The 20,929-nt window shown below is 40.9% G+C and overlaps 1 protein-coding gene across 3 annotated transcripts in view; it reads left to right on the plus strand.

The window, feature by feature from the left end:
* The first annotated feature begins 3,637 nt into the window (after positions 1-3,637).
* Positions 3,638-20,929, plus strand: part of AGAP1 (ArfGAP with GTPase domain, ankyrin repeat and PH domain 1) — a 365,836-nt gene continuing 348,544 nt past the window's right edge. For 2 of the 3 annotated variants that reach the window (XM_082055530.1, XM_082055531.1), the window contains exon 1: positions 3,638-4,254. In XM_082055530.1, the coding sequence (XP_081911656.1) occupies positions 4,092-4,254 (163 nt within the window). In that variant the 5' untranslated portion in view covers positions 3,638-4,091. The remainder of the gene's footprint in view (positions 4,255-20,929) is intronic. The other variant, XM_082055532.1, reaches the window with a different exon arrangement.

Consider the following 20,929-nt stretch of genomic DNA (forward strand, 5'->3'; position numbering starts at 1 on the left):
CATTCCCAAGATCTGTACTTAAACATGAGCTTCATGGATTGTGAATCCCACCTGTAATTTCTCTGTGGAACTTTTCTATAATCGTACTTCCATTAAGGTCAAACTCTGCAGCTTGTTCTTACTGGCACATTTGGGCTCAGGTCCAAAAGTAAAACTTAGTTGTCCGTATGCCTTAAGCCCACGGTCATCAATTTCATATCCTCAAAATTCTTGCCTGCACTTTCTGTAGAGTTAGGCCATGGTGGACAGATGGGGAATAGCATAAATTGGATAAGCAGACTCATCTGTAGGAGCTAGAGCTGTTTGAGATGTTGATTCAGTGCTGCTTCCCTGTTACTGAATACCTTCAAGGAATAAAGTACCAAAATCAGAATGAAACCATCTGATCTAGCTTTCTGAGTCATGGCAATGAGTGGATCTGTCAGATGGGGAGGAGGAGTAGGAGGCTGGCACAGATGGAACTATGTTACAGACCTAAGTACAGAACCAACCGCATGGGAGCACAGTGCAGTGTGAAGCTTCACCCTTGGAAAGCTTTCACCCTCAGTAAGGAAAACCAGTGACAGAAAGGTAACCTGCACTGGGGCCACGACCACTCTATGCACTGTACTTAAAGCCCATCAGCCCTTCTATACTTGTAAAAATTGTCTGAGTCTCATAACCTCCGCAGACCTGGAGAAGAGCACCAATTTCAATGATCATCTCACCTTTGACAAAAACAAACCTAGAAAAGCCGTAAAGTGCCCAAGCGAGCCATGTCCCAGACCACAGAAAAACAAATCTAGATTAGCCAATGCTCATAGCAGCAGTGCCAAAGTCATTATCTTTGCCAATTCATATTAAAGGTTGATGGAGCACTTCAGATGCCTGACTCTCTAAAACAGAGTTTAATAGTGAAGAGATGTACCCGGTATCGCTCTGTGCATCACAAGCAGCATTTCAGGCTAATCTCAGCTGCAGGCACAGGAAAATACGACTTATTGTTACGGCCTTCTTATACGAGAAATCTATGTAAGCTGCAACAGTAGCTTATATTTTGCTTTATTTTTACAAAGCTTATATGCAAGCTATTATGTAGCAAAAAATCAGGGTAGCTAAAGCTTCACAGATCTATGGATCAGAGTATTACAAAAAGGCTTTATATTAAGACGGGTTTTAATGCTACAGTTGTTTGTGTGTAGTAGTTGCATTGATTTACAGTTGAGACTACAGTGGGAGTTGTTTTCCACATCTTAGACGGCCATTAGATTTAGACCTGGAAGAATCCAAAGCACACAGCAACAGTGGAAACAGTCAGCCCCAAATACAAATGCTTAACTCTTTGCTCACTTTGGCATTTTCTGGGAAGAAAAGTAATGCGAGGTAATGCTTCTGCTCAAGATCAGGATAGAAAGAAGCAAAGGGAAGAATTACAGATTACATTTACTAGCTTTCTACATACCACTACCTTATTCAAACAGCTTATGATAAATAAAAGCAAAAATCCTCTCATGTTTCCATCTTTGCTAATACCCTTTAGTGGCACTCACAAATGGAAGCAGAGAATTTATTCTCCTTGTGGTTTTTTTTTTTTTTTTTAATCCATTCAAGAGTTTCCTACTAGGATTAGAAAATAACAAAAATTATACCAATTCCTGCTGAGAAGGACGAGGGGAGAAGACACAGGTATCTGTGACTGGAAGTCACAACTGAGACCACCCCACACTGCTGACACCCTGGGGATGCGGTGAGAAGCTACTGTGTTGTGTCCTCCCCTCTGTCCTGTGTCCCCACTGCGTTCCCAACTGCAGATGACAACCTCACAAGTATTACTGGTAGAATTCACAAGTACTGACCCAGATAGGAGGTTGAGCTCCAGAGGTCACTCAGCCCCATCCATGTCCCCTTTATTCAATAACATAAAGACAGTTCAATTCATATTCATATGAGGGTGAAGGCTATTTGCTGTTAATTAGATATGTCTGTTCTTCAGGCAATGCGTTCAGGAGTACCCAAAAACTCAATCTCATATCACAGCTTCCTTTGTCACCGCTATAGTTTGTTCTTTGTTGCGAGCCATCATATCAAGAAGCTTAATGCACAGGCGTTAGCGGGACTATTTAAATATCAGATAGTAGTTACTATGTGTATGGCTAAATCGGTAGCAACTACTTACCTCAGGCATAATAGCTCATGTATTATGTGAAAGAATTCACTTAGAGGTGACTGATAGCAGCAGCACCACAGCCATTAATTGAAAGATCTCCCTGCAGCCTTCATTCAGCTCTGCCAGGTCACCATGGGTTTACAAAGACCTGCAACAGAGCGTCAGTCGATAAGCCAGAGAACAGATGCCTGCTATGACACTGGGTGCTATTGCTCATGACACAATTAAATACTGTTTTTTATGATACGCCTATTCTTCTTCTCGCTGCCAAGCTTACCGAGCTTTTCCTCTCTTAAGCTATTTAGGTTAAGAATTCATTTACAGCAGGAGAACAGCTATTTCCACTCTGGACATCACATGATATACACTGCTTACGTTCCCAGGTCTTAAATAGAAACAAAACAAACCAGTTTGATTTTTTTTTTTTTAATATGGGTCAACAGATTTGACAAATGAATTAACTTTCCAAAAACCTTTACCTCTTCTGTCCTTAAGACCTGTCTTTACTAAGTAACTAACGCACAAGACAACAGTTACTTGAAAAGAGAAAATATTGTTAAAACATGTCAAGGTAGTTGCAGCTAATAAAGTAAACAACTGCACCATGAAATGAGCATAGCTGCTTCTCAGCCAGAGCTGTGTATTCAAATAATGATATTTCATGTAAATATTTTGAGGAGAAAAAAAAATATTGAAACTATTGTGTCCATCGTCAGTAGGACAGGTGGATATGGTTATCTGAGGCCGTCCCTTACCAAGATGTCCTTATGACACCTGAAAGGTTTTGTGTGTTAAGGTCTGCTCCATGTTTTACAGCTTCAGAGTTCCAATCCATGAAATATTGCTGCTAAAAAGAATTCATCAAGGTGAATTCCTAACCCTGCATAGAGCTGGCTTACAAATTATATTGTTAATAACAGTTGTTTATGGTAACAACAGCAACACTTCATTACACCGTAATTTAGCAGAAATAAATGAGACATTTACGACTACTCCAGGCTTTCTGGCTGGGAAGGCTGTTGTTTCAGACACTGCGCTGTCTCTGGCCGGGGTCTGCACAAAGGTATTTGGGGCAACACGGTATTTTAGACGCTCGAGGACGCACAACGACGCGCAGCTGTAGCTCGTCGAAGGCTGGTGCCCGGTGGGCACGGACACAGCCGCGCAGCCACTGCAGGTGTTAGCAATTTGGACTGAGAGCGTTACGCACAAACCTCGCGGTCCGATCCCGGGTTCCAGTGGCCATGTGCCCGCGGGGCGAGCATGGCGGTGACCTTTAGCACTCAGAGGAGCAGCCAGACCCGCCGCTCCCACACGCGTGGGAGCGCGACCCCCGCGCTGTCTCATCTCCCCTCCCCGTCCCCGGGACTACGTTTCCCTCCGTGCCGCGGGGCGGCGTGCGGGGCACGGCTGGCGGGCTGCGTGGTGACGTAACCCGGGGGCGCGGCCTGCGTGAGCGTGGAGCGGGCAGAGCAGAAGGACGCGGGGGGGGATCGGGGCAGCGCGAGGCGGACGGTTGGTGCTGGTGGGAGCGGGGCCGCGTGCGCCGCCTGCACCGCGCGCGAGAGGAGGAGGGGCCGGCCGTTAGCTGCGGAGTTGAGGCGGCGGGGCTGGGAGCCTAGCGGCGCCCGCCGCGGTGCCGCCCTCCATGGGGCCGGGGGCGGCCGGCTTGTCCTGCCCCGCCGGCGCGATGAAGTGACAGCGAGCGGACGAACCGCGGCGGCGCCCCTTGCGGGCTGCGAGGCGAAGGGTTGCAGCCGGCCCGGCCCGGGGCGGGCGGCGGGGGGTCCGGTGAGTGAGGCGGCGGCAGCGACCGGGGCTCGTCCCCTCTGCGCCCCGCCTCCCCCCGCCGCCGCCCGCCGGCCTGCGCGGGGGGCTCGGTGCGAGCGAGGCGAAGGAAGAAGGCGCCGGGCCGGAGCGGGCGGCGGACGGGAGCGGCCGCGCCATGAACTACCAGCAGCAGCTGGCCAACTCGGCAGCCATCCGGGCTGAGATCCAGCGCTTCGAGTCCGTGCACCCCAACATCTACTCCATCTACGAGCTGCTGGAGCGGGTGGAGGAGCCGGTGCTGCAGAACCAGATCCGCGAGCATGTCATCGCCATCGAAGGTGAGCCGGCGGGGAGCGGGGCAGGCGGCGGGGGGTGCGCTTGGCTCCCCCAAAACCCCTCGGCCCTGCGTGCGAGGCCCTCCCGGGCTCACTGGAACAGCTGCCCGCCGTCCCTTTCTCCGTCCCTTTCGCCGTCCCTCCGCGGGAGGCTTTTTGGGCAGGGGTCTTGGCCTGTTCCCCATCGGTTCCTCTGCCCTGAACGCCCAGGGCGGTCCCTCGGCGTGGGTTTAATCTGCGGCCAAGCGAGGGGTGGATTTGTTGCGAGCAGTCGGTGCTGCGGGGAGAAGTTGTTTTTGCAACTTGCCCGCTGCTGATGTGCGGAGCGGCGGTCCGGTTAGGACCGAGGTGAGGTCAGAAGGATGATGCTCGCTTTGCCCGCAGAGTGGTTGGAGAAAATGCGATTTTCTTTGGTGCTCAGTGCAGTTTCTGATGTAGATATTTAAAGTACGGGTTCTGATTTGGTTGGAGGTAAGCGAGTAAACAAGGCGTGCAGCTGGATTACAGAGCAGCGGTCTGTGCGGCAGTGTAAGAACAGGTTTGAAGGCAAGATGGAGATAACAGTCTCGTAAGCTTAGAGTTGTATGCATTTGTCCCCGAAGGAGCACCACAGAGACTTCTGAACTGCATAGCATGTGCAAAATAAGAAAGAAATAGTTAGTATTGGGAACTCTGCAGATATTTTTCTTAACGAGCACAGGAGTTAAAAAGAGCAAACAATTGGCTGAGCACCTGTATTTTTAAAAGAAATTGACTTGCTTTGCTTATTAAGTTTCGAAGCTTTGCGTTGTATGCTTTTGAAATTGACATAGTCTGTCAGTTTCTTGCACCGGGTTCGGGTTAGTAAAGTATGGTGTACAGCAGCTGAAATAGAGAGCTGCTTAAAGCCAGCTTGTGTTGTTGGCCTATCTTGTCCTTAAATTATATGTAATAAAAGAAGTCTTGCTGGAAAAGCTGCTATTCAGAGTGTTACTTGAAAGACTGTGTTATTCGCCTGACTCTTAAGCAACGCAGCTTGAATAGAGAGACATGATGTTTAATGCTGTTAACATTTTAAGGAGGAATGGGCAAAAAATTCCTCTTTAGTGTGTTGCATAGCCAGTCATTGAGGCTGGCGGTGCCTGTCACTTATTAGAGAACATAGCTGGATGCAGAGACTTAGCTGGGGACTAAGTATGCGGTCGAGTTCTGTGTATTTTCCCTGTTGTATTTGACTTTGCTGAAATTATGGTGTGTGGTTATCAGTTTCTGCACCCCTCCTGGGAATCCTTCCCCTTAGCTCTGCTCTTTCACTGAAAAGATGGTGACTTATTAATGAATATTGTGGGAAGGATGTGGCATAGGCCCTGCTGTTCCTTTCCCAGTGCTCCTGGTGTTTGAATTTCTGTAGGATAGATGACACCTTCAGCAGAACTTTTTTTTTTTAAATGGTAATTAATACATTTGTGTGGTATACATATGTTTATTGATCAAGGTGTTTGAGATACAGTGATGCAACCAAGTTTGTGTTGAAGCAGGGAGGAGGATGTGAAGCATTGTGTGCCTTTATCTTCACAGCATGTGACTTAACATTAGTCTTTTCATGTATTAATGATTTGTGTTACCTAACTGCAGCTCAGCTCATTTGTCAATCACAAAGACATTAAAACCAAAATAGCAGCCTGCAAATCTGTTTCAAAAGCAGAGCTGATGAGTAAAATTTTCATAGACAATTTGCTGCCTAACTTACATTGGACACTGAGTCATGAAACCAGTAGATCTGATTCATGGGTAAGATTTATCTAGAAAGAAAGTGTATATTTTAAGTCTTTTCTGTTCCGAGGCCTCTTCAACTAATTCTTAAATATTAAAAATTGCAAAAACCTAAAAAAAAAAAAAACCCACCCCAAACAAACCGAACTCCTTTAGCTTAAAACTCCACCAGGTTGTGTTTTAGATAAACCTCCTTCATCTATCTGTCACTGGTACCAGCTTTTAAACCTATGTGGTAATGCCATATTGATTGTAGGAAGAACTTAGAAATACTCATTTGTTTTGCAGCTGTTGCGGTCCAGTTCTGCTGCAAGGAGTTTAGTGTTAAAATGGTACTCCCCAAATCTCAAAACCTTGTCTTTTTCACTGATGTGAATCATGATGTGGTTGGCATGTGGCTGCCATGAGAAAATATTAAGTAACTTTTTGCTGAAGTAATTCCTTCCAGTGGAAGGAGAACTGTTCTTTAAAGAAAAAATAGTTTAATTACTTCAGACTGCTTTAAACTGTAGCTCCAACCAATATGTGCTCCGTGAACAGCTCAAATAATACTTTCCTGCTCAAGAAAGGTTTGACAGATCTGGAGGAGAACAGACTTGAGTCTAAAGCAGTTTGAGACTTGTTTCAGTGGAGAAGCTGTTACTTATTCTCAGAATTTTTTTGATATAGAGTGGCACTGTCTTCCCAACACTGGCTTTTATTGGCAACATACGGTCTCCTTCATTTTTAGACTTTGAGTTCTGTTATAGGAGAGTCTGAACACACTTGCTGGACCAATGACTGTTGAAATAATGTGGAATTAAAACTGGCCTTTCAGCAGCAGCAATTCTTGATATTCAACTACATTAGTTTTGTCTAATCCAAGGAGAACAACTACTAAACATTCCTAAATTGGATACTAAATTTACATGTCTATATTTTTTACACAGATTCATTCCTTTTATTATTCTGTTAGATGTGGTACTGTGTAAATCAGTTCTGTGTGATATTAGTTAATTAGTTTTTTCCTTACAAGTTCTTGCATTGCAGAGTTGCAAAGTCAACAGTTTAAAAGCATATGCTTTAATTCTCTTTTCTTTGCATGAAATTAATACCGAATATCCGAACAGTTTTAGATTATGTTGTTTAGGTTGTTAACTGTGGTAAAAACTGTCTTCACATGTTCTGTAGTTCATGAGCTTGGTCCTACCAGTAGATAGTTAAGTAATAAACGGTTCTTACACCAGCTGTGTTGTGTGCTTAGAAACAGAGAGAAGAAAACATAAATTAATTCCAGTCATCTTTAAGTTGGGGTTTCAAGGAATGGTGGTCTTAAGGGCTGAGTGTAGATGAGTAAGTGTAGGCAAAAGCTCAATGTGTCAGCTCCAGTTTCTGTTTTCCAGGCTGACGCCAGCTTTATATTGTTGAAAAACTTCAAGAATGATGCAAAACCAAGGAAAGACAGTGAAGCAATCTGAAAATTTTCTAGTCCTTTCATGAAGGGATTTTTTAAAACTATTTAACAGTGTTAATGTCATCTTGGCTATTAGTCTATATAGACACTTGCTAATAGCCTTACTGTAAACAGGTTCTAATGCAATGGGCATTGGGCATCTGAAGTAGTTTGCTGTCCTTTTACGCGGTGCAAGCCTGTCAAAACAGATTCCGCTTCACCATGGGGTTTGAGCAGATTTTCCTAACTGGGGAGGGTGGGGAATATCTTGAATCCTTTATTAGTAAAACAAAACCTTAATGATAAGGCTTAAGATACTGACTTCAGTGTGCACTGTGTGTAATTTGAAGATCTTCAGTGTGGTCTATGCTTTTTCTTTTATTTCCTCTCTTACTAAATGAATAAGAAATCTGATTTTATTGTTAATTTTTTTAATCTAAGAGCAGGTTGTTGCTTTAATTCCTGTGCATGCTGTACCAGGCACTATTCAGTTATGAATTACTGTGCTCCAGTGTGTCTTGTGATTTCTTTGCTAATTTTTCTGTTAAGAAAAAAAAAATGGAGTGCCTTGTGAATGCTAGTTCGGATTTTGAAATTATGATTATTAAGTGCTTCCCTTCAGTTCTGGGGCTCTAGATATAATCTAAGTCTTAGAGAAAATATAAGATCTGTACACTTGGAAATTATTTGTTCAGGGAGGTGCAAAGATCCTGATGCATGGGGTGAGTGGGTGGGGGGGAAAATGGTAGAAGGTATAAACTCCACTTTATCTTTTTTTTTTCAGTCACTTTAAAAAGTACTGTTTCCTGGAGATAAAGTAACTTGGGTGGAGCTAAAACTCTTGAAGTGCATTTGTATTAGACTCAGTTGCCGCTAACTGATGCGGGACTCCACTTGGTTGTTACTACTTGTTGAGGCTCTTCTTTTCTTGGAGCCCTCTAACTTTGCAACTCCTTAAATGCTGGTATCATGCATCAAGTAGGTTTTGGTGGCAATGCTATTGTGGAACTGTCTTATAGGAGAAGTTATACTCAGTTTTGGAGCTTCTGTTTTAATGCTTCTGTTGTTACTGAAATCTGAGATGAGTTGAAAACTCAGTGTCCTGTAAAAACATTTTCTGTTGTGAAATATAAGACTACAGCTGGTTTTCCTGCTTAATGTACTTGCTTCTCCCACTTGAAAATAGAAAAGTGGCTGGCACATCAATGATCAACCTTCCTTGCTTCCTATTATGGAAGGAGTATCATATGGCACTTCTCTTTAACTTGCCAGCTTAGTGATAATATGGGGGTGAATCACTGTTGTGTAGCAGCCTCTTCCTGATAACATGAACCTTCCCAAGGTGTGCAAATAGCTCACAACATGGAGCAAGAGCTGATTGTAGTACAAGGCTTGGCAAAGAGTTCTGTCAGAGCTACAACTTGGAAATGATGATAGTTGCTCTGAAAACTGACTTCCAGTCACTGCTTTCACTGAGCTGTTTTGTTGAAACAGACTTAGGGGATTCACCATCTGGGGATCTCCATGCAAGTAAATGTTTAAGTCAAGCTCTTGAGAAGGGAAGTTTGGGTGTATGTTGTGTTATTCAAATAAATCAAAAGAATGATGGTGTAGTTCAGATATTTACATGGAAAATAACACAGCTGGAAAAAAAACAAGCATTACATAAGACTATTCCATCTTAGAGCCTTAATAGCAGTTATCTTATTCAAGCTTTTTTTGTTGTTGTGCCTTTTTCAACTGTGGATCAAACTATATGAAGTGATACACCTGATTTTGCAAACTTATCAAGATATCATTAGAATCTGTTTGCTTGGAAGCAAAAAGGTTTAGAAGTGGGTTCGGAGGCTGGTTACAGCATCTCAGCTTGTAAGTCAAAACTACTTTTCACGCATTGTACTTTCTAGGTCTGCAAAGTAAATAAGATGTACTTTTATTGACAGAAGAATTCTGTAGTATTGGGATGAATTTTCCTTTGACTTTTTTGAGATGGTACCTGGGGAACAGTTTCAGAATACAGTTGTCTTGTTTCAGATTTGTGGAGAGACAACAATATGGCATGCTGGGAATGTGTTTTGGGTGTGTGATGTGCGTTTTTGTTTGTTCATTTGATTTCATCAGGTGTAGGCATCTGAACCCATTATCTGTGTCTAGCACACAAGTGCATCTAGGTAAATTGTAAGCTTGCATCTACACAATAAGCATTGACTTGGGCTTCCTAAGAGCCAGTGCGATATGTCTGGAACAAGTAAATGTCTTACTGCCTTTTTCTGCTGGTTGTGTGGCTTTGTGTACTGAGTTGTGCCTTGACCTAGCTCAAAGGCTGTACCTTTAGCTTGCCATCTGTAGAGCTTTAGTCTGGACAAGTTGATGAAATGCAGTGCATATATTGTAGTTTTAGTGGGTAGTTTGAAAATGGAAGACCTTTATTTTAATGTGGAAAGTAATGGACTTCAGCATATGAGTAACCAAGAAAATTCAAATGGTTTGTTTTACTTGTGTGGTGACCTAAAAGTTAGGTGTGATAGTTGTGTCTTAAGTTATTGGAATGTCTTATTCCAAGTTGAAGTGACTCTGCTCCCTGACTTTCAGTTATATACTTCCTTGCTATTCTCCTTGCTATTAGAAATCCTATGCTTTTGAGAGCATAAAAGTTACAAATTGAGAGGAAAGCCTTGAGCCATTAACTCTTAAGGATAACTTTGTTTCCTGAGGCAAAGGAGACACGCTGTGGATCAACTGATGTTACTGGAACAAATGTGTTGTGAAGCTTTAGGTTTGTGAGGGAGTGGGCTGGGCTTCTCCCGCCGTTTGCTTTGGGGGATTAGTTTAAAGCAGCAGGCAATAATGCTGAAACACGGGTTCATGCTGCTGTGTATACAGATCGTTGTTTTTATTTCTATTTAAATTGGCAAATGAGTCTTACTCCCTGAGAAGAGGTGGCACTCAGCAATGCAGCAGATGAGACATTTGATTCCTTTGGCAGATCTTGGGCACTTGAGTAAAGGAAACACACCTTGTAACACTGGTTGCTGTGCTTGTTCTGCATTGTACTTTGCTAAGGCCAAAATGTCAATTGCAGTTTCTGAAAGGTGACACAGGTGCTCAAGCAAAGTGACTTCACAAGATTTATTTTCTAATAAGGTATATTATCCAGCACTTGAGGCATCTATAGTCTTTGTCATAACTTTACCACTTTAAAAACTCATTTGAATCTTGGATCATGCAGTGAAAGCTGATGTGGGAATATTATGTATTCCATTAATTGCAAATATTAAGGGATGCACTTATAAATGTACCATAGTCTGACAGTTAAAAGTGAGATTAAAACATCCCCCCCTTTTTTTTTTGTGAGAATAATGGAGGTTGGGAATAGTGCTAGGCAGATGAAGAACTTCTCCCTCAGCAATACTCTGGTCTGTACTGCATCACAATTAGGAATTGTTTTTGTCCTTACTGATAAACAAAGTAAATGACAGTGTTGGTATTTTTGACAAATCTTTGAAGAAAAGGTAATGTAAGCTCCAAAAATCTTGGCAGCTGAGGTGCAGAACTCAGCTGCATCTCAACTGTGTGACTTTCTGCTGACAGTGCATTTCAAATATCCATTTCTGCAATTGTTAGTTTTTATGTGAAGGGTATTCTTTCTGACTTTCATACACATAGCTTTACATAATTTGTGGAAAAAAATCTAAAATGATTACTTAGTAATCTACAGTGGATAAAGTTCCCCTAGTCTGAGGGAGAAAGTATTGTATTAAATGTTTTGATAACCCCAACCTCAGTGGGAATAAGAGATTTGTCTTCTGTAATATTAGTTTTTGTCCTAGATGGCCTTCAAGCACTGTTTGTACTTCATGTCACCTATACTGAGGTAGAGCTGTGGCTAAACTTCTCATTTGTGTTCTCGCTTGTCCTTGTACCATGAAATAATTGAGCAAAGACAGTGCCAGATGTGGACAAGTTGTGAGAGGATGCTAATTTTTGATGTAAAGTCTACTGGGAATTCTGTACCATCAGGACTTAAATATGGTTTCATGGGTGTTGTCTGTGTATGGAGAGAGATGTGCGCCTGGAGCCCTGTGGCGAGGGTGAGCGGGTGCCCTGCGGAGGCCACTGCAAGAACAGAAGGTGAGGCAAAGATCCCAAATAGTGGAGCACTGACTTGGAGCAGGAGGCTCAGACCAGTTGGATTTGGGGAAGGTACCGGGAGCTCCCCCTGCTCCCAGGCTGAGAACATTGGTGTGATGAGTTGTGCCTGTTCCTGTGTGGGAGAGCAGCTTGACCTGGGTGCCTGCATCATTATCCCCATTCCTGACCTTGGTGGAGTGTGTTTAGGGTGCCGTTTTATTTCTTTTTATTATTATTATTTAAAACTATAAATTCTTACTCAGCACTGGTGAAGCCACCTGGAGAACTCCATCCAGTTCTGGGCTCCCCAGGACGAGAGAGATGTGGGCACGTTGGAGAGAGTCCAACAGAAAGCGTCAAAATAAGAGTTAATTTATGATTATACTGTGCTAGCTATTGGGCACTTCGCTTATGTTTGTACCAACGTTTATACTCAGCACTCTACTAGCAGGACTCCTGTTCATATATTTTGGGTTTTTAAGTCATTAGTATTGTACCTAGTTGCGGTTCTAGAAAATGCAGTGTTCAAATGCAGTGAGAAGGTACAGTTCAACTGCAGTTATAAACTCTTCAGCCTATAGGTACAGGGCAGTGAGCAGCTTTTTGAGTGATGAGGTTAAGCTTTTAAAAGGATTTTGTAAAATCAGAAACCCTTCAATTCTCTCCTGTCTGTATGGACTGTTCAACTGTAGTTCTTCCCAGTCTTCTGGATAGAGCTTTTGATCCAAAGTTTTCTGCAGTTAATTAGCACTTCAGTTGTAATTGTGATAAGGTTATAAATACTGCATGAAGCTTATGACTAATGTTAGAAATAAGATAACGGTGCCATCTCACTTAGACATATTTGAGATACCAAGGATCTATGACTTATTAGAAAGCTTGTTTTGAATTTCTAATTCCAAGGTGGAAACAGAAGGGTTGTCAGATTCCCTGGTTGGTAGTGATTCTGTTGTGGGCAGCTGGCAATTCCAAAGCCCTCTGGAAGTATTTAATGTCTTTTTTTTTAAGTGGATGGAAGCAGATGTGTTCCTTAATCAGTATGTGCACATTCAACCTCATTAATGCCATTTCAGGATTGTGACTAATATCCTATTTGGAGCCTTCATAATGGTACGGATGAAAGGGTGTTTAGATGGCAGTGCATTTCTAATTCAGTGAATAACTTGTTTCTTCATTTTTGTTTTCCTGTTACTTAAGTAAGCTTTAGTTAGCCACTCAAGGAAGCAAGTTCTAAAAATACGGAGTTGATGTGTACAATATGTGTAATTTCAGTGTCTTGTTTAGTAGCTTTGTTTGTTTACGTAGTTGGATAATGACTGTAAACCTAATTATTAGACAGCTATTTTGTTTGTTAATTTCCCCTTCTGTACTTAAGAAAAATACATGGAAACAAAGTGACTCTGAAGAATACTGGTATTGAATCTGTAGCTTTAGCTGTATTGCTTTCTCTTTGTATTTGTTTATGAGAAGCTTCAGATACAAACTTTTAGTCTTTTAGTCTTTTTTTAATCACTTTGAAGGGGTTGAAGGACTGTTTATAGCCTGGACCAAATCAACAGTCGACACAATTTAACTTGAAACATGTAGGAAAATTTACTTTGACTTGGACTTGGTAGGGCTTATGTTTTCTATTTAAGAAAAGCTGCAGATGAAGTTCTTGCTGTTAGTAGATTTTCTATTAGTTTATACCACTATATCTGTATTTTGCAGCTATATTTTTCATTAACATAACCAGAAGGTGGACACAGCAAGATAGTCACTGTTGCTGGATTTTGTAGCATTGTGGCTTATGCCACTGTATCTGTTTAACAAAGTGGTGACAGTACGAATGTGTGATTGCCATTATCTTACTGCTTCAGCGTCCCATGCTCAGGAGTGCAGCCAGAAAGCCTGTCTTTTAGGTATCACAGGAACTGTGTTCTCTAGAGAAAACAGGCTAAAAGTGTGGCACTCTTTGTGCCCATACAGGCATTTAATTGTATACCACTTAACTTTGCAGCTGTTCATGTATCTGAGTTAACTAGTTGTGAACCAAAAGCAAGGCTTTCTGCATCATTTGCTTGGTTACCCAAGACACGTCTTGGAACCTTAAATGAGGATGTGACTGGCATATGAATTTGTACCAATGTGGAAAACAAGTTTAGCAGGAAGACGGATTAGGTGTTAGACTTCAGCTGCATCTCTGAATGCACTTGGTTTGCATTTTTATGTTACAAAGTGTTTCATTATCGAAAGGCAACTTGTACATAGAGTAGTAGTTGCTAGGATAACTGCAGCATAGTACTGGACAGAAGATGTAATTTCCAACTAATGACATGTGAAAGTATTTGCATTTGAGTGTAGGATCGCCTGTACTTTCCTTGGAGTCTGATACAAATGAACTCAGTGATCTGAGGATCTAGCATGGGAATAAAATCTTTGATATGCCTCTGTGTTCTGTGCTGTCAGAGCCCATTCCTCTCTGTGGAGTCAATAGTTAGCAGGCATCTTCCATCCCAACGGCACCGCCTCTGGGCCAGGGTCGCAAAATTCATGAACATGCTGTTGTAAGACATGTAGGGAAGAGATGCAGAAAGGCAACTACAGCAGTAGGAATCTACAGCATTTCTTGTTGTGAACTTGGCCTGCTGAATTACTCATATTGCTTTCAAAATGTCAAGCTCGCTGTGCAAGATACAAAAGGTATCACTAAGCTTTTAGTAATGTTGAAATAGTATGAAGGATCACTTGAGCTGATGTTGGATTCTTAGATATGAATATTGTTGCCTCTTTTGTATAACTAATGTAAAGGTACGTTAGGCTTTAGTGACTAAGTGCTTCATGATATGTGAAGATTAAATACCGATACTTCTGCCATAGTGTATTCTTACGGTCATTGTATTGCTCAGAATCACCTGTAGACTTGGTAGACACTTATGTTCTGGCAAAAATGGCATGATCTTGGAAGGATGTCACAAATAGGGCCTGATAGGAAATAGTCAAAAGTCAGAGATAGGAGCTGTGTGTGATCAATAAATTGGCATACAGCCTCATATCTGCTGTTCTATCTTCTTTTGGAAGCATGTTAGGAAACGGGTATCAGGTGAGAGAAAGATGGACTATATATCTTTTTTTTTGGATTAACTTCACTGTTTAGCACTAGAACTAAAATGATAGCTTGGAAAATCTTAATAGATATGGGCATTTTACAGGAAGAATTCTGATAAGGCAGTTACAAATAATTTTGTTATTAATTGCACCATCTCTGTTTCTGGTTAGAAGGTAATACTGATTGTATTGCCAAGGGTACAAATGTCAACAATCAAAACTAATAAATAATGACAAGAAGGAAAAATGTTCCTTTGCTTTCAGGAACATAAAATCAATGATGTAGTAGAGTTTAAAATGCTCTTATAATAAAGCTCTGTTAGTATTTTCAATACACCCTAAAGTCTTAATAGGATTATTTTTTTTTTGTATTGTGAATAAAGCTGAGTAATAATTTTCCTTCAAAATACATTGCTCCTAGAAAATTTGATTCAGGCTGCTGTTTGAACTTCGGACTGAAAGATTTCTGTGGGTCTCTGGGCAAGCTTGTGATTCCTCTGCACAGGATGGTGACAGTGAAGTGTAGCTGCTTTGCATTGTACAAAATTGTAAAAATTGACAATGCTACTGGTATGCTCTGAATATGAAGAAAATCTGTAGCTTCACCCTTGGTGCATATGGGACTTTACTATAGTCATTTATCACTTTTCAATGGCAGTTTTGTAATTTGAATGTGAATCTGTAGATTCACCCTTGGAGTTGAGTAAATGAAAGCAGGAAGGAATAGAAACAAGCTTTGGAAAACTATTCCTGTACCCTGTGGCAACTAATGTATTTAGTCCCATTTAGTTACTTTTCTCATGCAAAATAAGATTCTAATTTTAACCTACATTAAGCTTCAAACATAGTTCACTGCTATGAGATTGCAGCATTTAATAGGATCTGGATGTAAAACAATCCATTAGCTTATGGATGGAGGGATCTTGCTATTGACTTATCTGGAAAAATTAAATTTGAGTGGGGTGGAGTTGACCCAAAGGGCACAACTTGCTTGAGGCAAAAGATACTCAGAATACGTAGGTGCACAACCTCTGAGAGGGGAGTAAGGGATGTGTGTTCATCATCTGGGTAACAACAATGCTGGCCAGGTTAGATGGACCAATATTTACAGCAGACATCTGCCTCAATAGCTGCTTAATGCCCTTTAAAGCCAGAATTTTATAGCTGCAGTCAGGAGACCTACATGACTCACAAAAAGACTGCTGCTCCGGCAGTATTTTGCTTACTGGAACATCTTGCTTCCTGCATAACAGAGTGAATCCAGTTAGAAGGTTGCTGGTTTGATTTATGATGCTATTTGATGTGGTAGTTGATGTGAACTGCATGTACTAATTGCTCACTTGCTAATCCTTTCAAATTATCTGACAAAAGCTTTTAAAATGGAGCATTACATGTTTTTTAAAGCTGGTCAGCATACAAACAAACAATTGGGGGCTCCTGTTTTACTTTTAAGTGCCTGATCCAAGCGCTGATCCGTTTTAGTCACCGTGATTTTACAGGAAAACTTCAGTGTCTTTAATATGGTCTCGTTGTTCTTTGGGGTGTTTAAACAGCCTGTAGAAAATACTTTCCCAGAGCATGATTATTTTTTTTCTTTCTTCAACTCTATCATTATCATTGTCTGTATGGTAAGTGTAGAATATGCATGATACTTGATTTTTAGGTAATGAAAGACATGATGTACCATTTGAATTGCTGTTGTGCAGACGTGCCAGTCAGTGCAGCATAAACTGCAGTAAGAAAAAAAATTGAAGATAATAAGGTACATTGGTGGTTTCTGATTCTGGTAAAGGAAACGTATGTTGAGTATTTTATTTACTGGGCAAACCAATCAACTCCAATGTAACCTGGAAAACCTTTGTATTTCTGGGCTGATGGTGGGGGGGAATCTTAGATTATGGAATGCAGGAGCACAAAGAGGTTACTTTTATCTTTACTGAAATAAGGAAAGATGTGTTTGAGGAGAGGTGAGTAATAGCTGATTCTTCAGTTTTGAGGGTTGTACAGGCTGCTGTCTGTGAATGAGGTAGCTGGGCAGAATCTTATCTGTAGCTGCATCTCTGTCAGTTATTGTGTGTTATGGTGACATAAAATATCTTCATGTTAGATTAAAGTTTCTGACAGATGGGTGTTTGCCAAAAATGTTACTCTGTTAATATTCCAAGATGATTTAGATGCTTTACTGAATAGGAAGTTTTTTAATTTGAGACTTGCTGTGGGAGCAACAAGAACTGGATTAGTCAATTTGGAGGAAAAACAGGGATTTAAATCCTGTTGTTTGGCTGTAACTTGAATGTAGGCTGTCAACAGCAAGAGGCAAAATACCTCAGTGACCTAAAAAGTGTGTCCCTTTATGGATTACTTGATGTTAGGTAATGGTATACTATTAAAATTAATGCTCACATATATATCCCTTGATTTGCAAACTAGGCCAGTCCCAGTAGCTTTTTTGAAACCTTGGTAGATAAATGGGGAAAAGAAATTTTGCCAGAATTTATAAAGAGCAAGGTAGTGTACTAGTGTTGTTTCAGATTTTTTTTTTTTAATTAGTATGTAAATAAGGTGGCTTCCTCAGATTAAGCCAGCTACCTGCTAGAAACTTGAATAAAAAGAGGCATTTTAGGAGTTGTCTGGTAGTCCTTAATTTCAGTGAAAGGTGCTCTCCGAGGAACCTCTTTTACTATGCAATGTTGATATGTTTCTCCAAGATTATCTGACAATCTGCAGCTTTTTTGTGTGTGTAGTTTTAATAATGTTTCTATACTTGCAACATGGGCATATTGCTTATGAGGCAAGTGCTGGTATTTGATAAAAGCTGTTCAATGATCACACATTAGGTCCATTTACAAATGGGGTTACATATTTTTTAAAACAAGATCAGCGAGGCTGTAATGTTTAAAAAAGCAACAAAAAGCCCAAACAAACAAAACCCCAAAAGCCAAACAACCAGCTACAAACAGGTACTAACATAGCTGTATAAATCTCTGTTCTTCTTGACTTGTATGTTTTTGTTTAGTAATACTCAGCAGGTGGCTCCAGATACTATTGTACTTGCTGTGATAAATCAGAGGTACTCAATCAAGCTTTACTCCACATGTTACTTTAAAAGATTTGGATGATGATGTGAAAAAAAACAACAACAAACAAACCAGCACTAATTGTGTGACTGTTGTAATGTTAGAGAAAGCAATGCCTTTGGAAAGCAGCTTTCTTCCCATTGTCTACATGTTGGTTGTCAATGTGAGTCTGTTTGTGCATATGAATATTGGAGCTGGAACAAAAGCTCGTTTCCTTGGATGGAGATGTTGATGCTGATGTCTTGGTACAGGTGTGGGAGCTGTTACGGACTGTGTGCAGGGTGGTCAGTCCATGTGGATGCTGTATGCTGTTGGTGTTGCTGACACTAATGCTAACCAGACTGAAGCTGGCTCCAATATGTGGAGAAAGTACTGTAGTTCTAAATGCAATACATTTTGAAATGTGTTTTCCTGCAAATTCTGGAACAGTTTTGTCTTGAAAAACAGGCAGTAACACAAATATGAATTATGACTATTCCCTCTGTATTGGTCTCTTGTTTCCATCTGTTGACGTGTTAATCAAGTCAATAAGAAGACCATTCATAGCTGGGTATGTCAGCAGAGAGAGAGAGGATATTTATGGACCTCGGGGAACATATTCCCCAGACAGTGATTAAGATATGAGTTTCACTGAGGATAGTGTGTAGAGAAAACTACAGTATGCCAGAAAAATCCTCCACTATCTCATGACACTGTCTAGTTGGGCTGAGTTCTGTCATCCACACTTGTGTTCTCACGGTGGTCTGTGGGTCTCCTGTGATGATTGTGTCTGGATTGAAAAAAAACTTATTTGTGTGCATAACAGGCATTTGTTGAAACATTGAAGTGTAAAAAGCCAAAATCAAGAAGAGTGCGGTGAGGTTAAACTTGAAGATACAGGATTTAAGTTCCATAAAGCTCTGAAAAAGCAGAAGGGATGGCACTGTGGTAACACTGGTTATGAACTGTCCTTTAGATTTTGTGTTGCCAAATTATTGGAGTAGTAACATCCTATACATATTTAAATAAAAACCAATGATAGTTAAGTCTTCTGTCTAATCAAGAGTGGTTTGAAAGCCAATTCTGTGGGTCCTGCTGCTCCTGGAAGCAGTTGCTAAAACAGCCTCTATATATGGTTGTCTTGAGTTAAAAAAAGGTTAACAAATGAAATTTGGATACATGGGAGTTATGTATGATAAAGTGGTGTTAGTTTTAATCTTCTAGTTGGAAAGGTGGACAAACAAACAAACTTTGGTGATGAAAAATGTGAGATGCAAAGTCAGCACGTGGGGAGAGAATGCAGGATTTATTTTTTAACTTGTACAGCTTGAAAGCAAGTAATTCCTATGAAGCTGTAAAAATTGATTTTAATGGTCAAGATAGCTATATACATTTGAGGTATGGGGTAGTTAGTGTTTTCCTACCTTGAAAAAAAAAGTTATTTCTTAGTGTTTGCCTCCAAGCTGGATGAACAGGCTATTGAATGGTAGGCAATGGCCGGAATGTAGAGGCCTCAGTGTACATTGGTTTTAATTTTGCAAACTTCAGGTGGTTGCAGACTGTTGGCTTTTGGGGAAGAAAAGACGCAAAATTCTAACAATAGTCTAAGGCCAGCAGCTGTTCCTGGGAGACTTGGAGGTATAAACTGAAATGACAGAAATGGAGAGAATTTGAAGGCTTATGCATGGCCATTTTCATCTGCTTGGATGTTATGGAAGACTTTGACACTGGGCTTGGTTCTGCTGCTGGTGTGTTTGAGGACCGACTTTAAGACCAACTTCCATATTTAGACACTTATACTGTACCATAATGAGCATTTGATTTAAAAGCAAATATGTTTAACTTCAAGTAGCCTGTGGCACCTGTTTAATTGGCATCTTCCATCTACTTGTCAGGAAATATGCACATTTGCAGTTAATTTTTAAGTGTTTAAAAAGAAAAAAGGTAGAGTATTAATTTCCAGAAGTGAACAGTGACAGTAAATCAAGTTGCTTTTATTTATGTTGTATTCAAGTGAAATGTGACAGGGGAGTATTTGTAAGAAGGAACATGTAAAGTACCTTGCTAATGACAAATTGTGAGATAAGATTGAAATAATCGTGATTCAAAATCAAATTTACTTCTGATCCTATTTAGTGAAACAAACTAGCCCAATCCAGATGGTTTCAGCAGGGGTTAAGTAATAACATTTCTAGGTTTGTTGAATGGCCGAACGGACAAAATTGAGGGTGTCATCCAACCGAAATGATTGTATGATTCTATAAAATCTGGTTTCCTGTGGGTCTGTCCTGGAGAGCTTCTCTGTAAAGATGCCAGCAATCCTGTGTTCTTAATCCACTCTGTGTGCTTACTTCTGTAAGACGCATAACTTGTGCTTAGTGTTTACTCGTTAGGAGGTGAAAGCTTTATGTTAAGAAAAGGATACGGTCTTTGCTGCTGTGTAACATGTGGGCGATTGCTAATCTTATGGAAATGATCTGTTGAGCAGATGAGGCCTGATTAATAATGAATGAAGTTGCTGCAGTACTATGAGAGTCTTAAAAAAAAAAAATTAAGCTTTTCTTAAATTATCTTAAACCTTGCAGGGTAAAGCCTCTTCAGGTTAGTTCAGCAAGCTAAGTATGTAAACTGAGGGTTATCTTTCTGTGCTCCTTTGTGCCTTAGAATTTTTTACAGCTTCCATTTAACTTGAGTTCAAAATAAGGTGATGTGCTTCTTGATGCCCAATTCAGATTTAGCTGAAAATGATTGTAGGAATGTGAAAGACTTTTGGTAAAGTGGAGCAATAAAGTATGAACTTGGTAAAAATGGATGTAGATCTTCACTCTATTCTGAGAGTGTAGTTTAAGAGTGGCTGAGCCTAGGATGATTAATTTGCTGTTGCTAAACGAAGGGGATCCTACCACCCCACCTGCCCCCTCTCACAGGTTGCAGCCCTTCAGAAACCAGCTCAGTGTAAACATAAGTGATTGTTTTACTAGGACAGCAAGCTGAATGATCTTCCTTGGGGCTCAGGTGAGGGGTGGGATTGTGCTGCAGGATCTGGGACAGCTTGTTGGGGTGTCAGAAGCTACTGGCCCTGCTCTGTTTGCTGCCCAGCACCCAGACTTTGTTTTCCTCAAGCATCAGGAGGTAGATGGCAAAGTGCTGTACAGAAGCTATTGAGGAGTAGGCTGTAAAATAACTTCCAGGCTCTAATGAACTTAAACCTGTTTCTCTG

This window comes from Streptopelia decaocto, assembly GCF_964273445.1.
Source record: "Streptopelia decaocto genome assembly, chromosome: 6".
Classification (NCBI taxonomy): Eukaryota; Metazoa; Chordata; class Aves; order Columbiformes; family Columbidae; genus Streptopelia; species Streptopelia decaocto.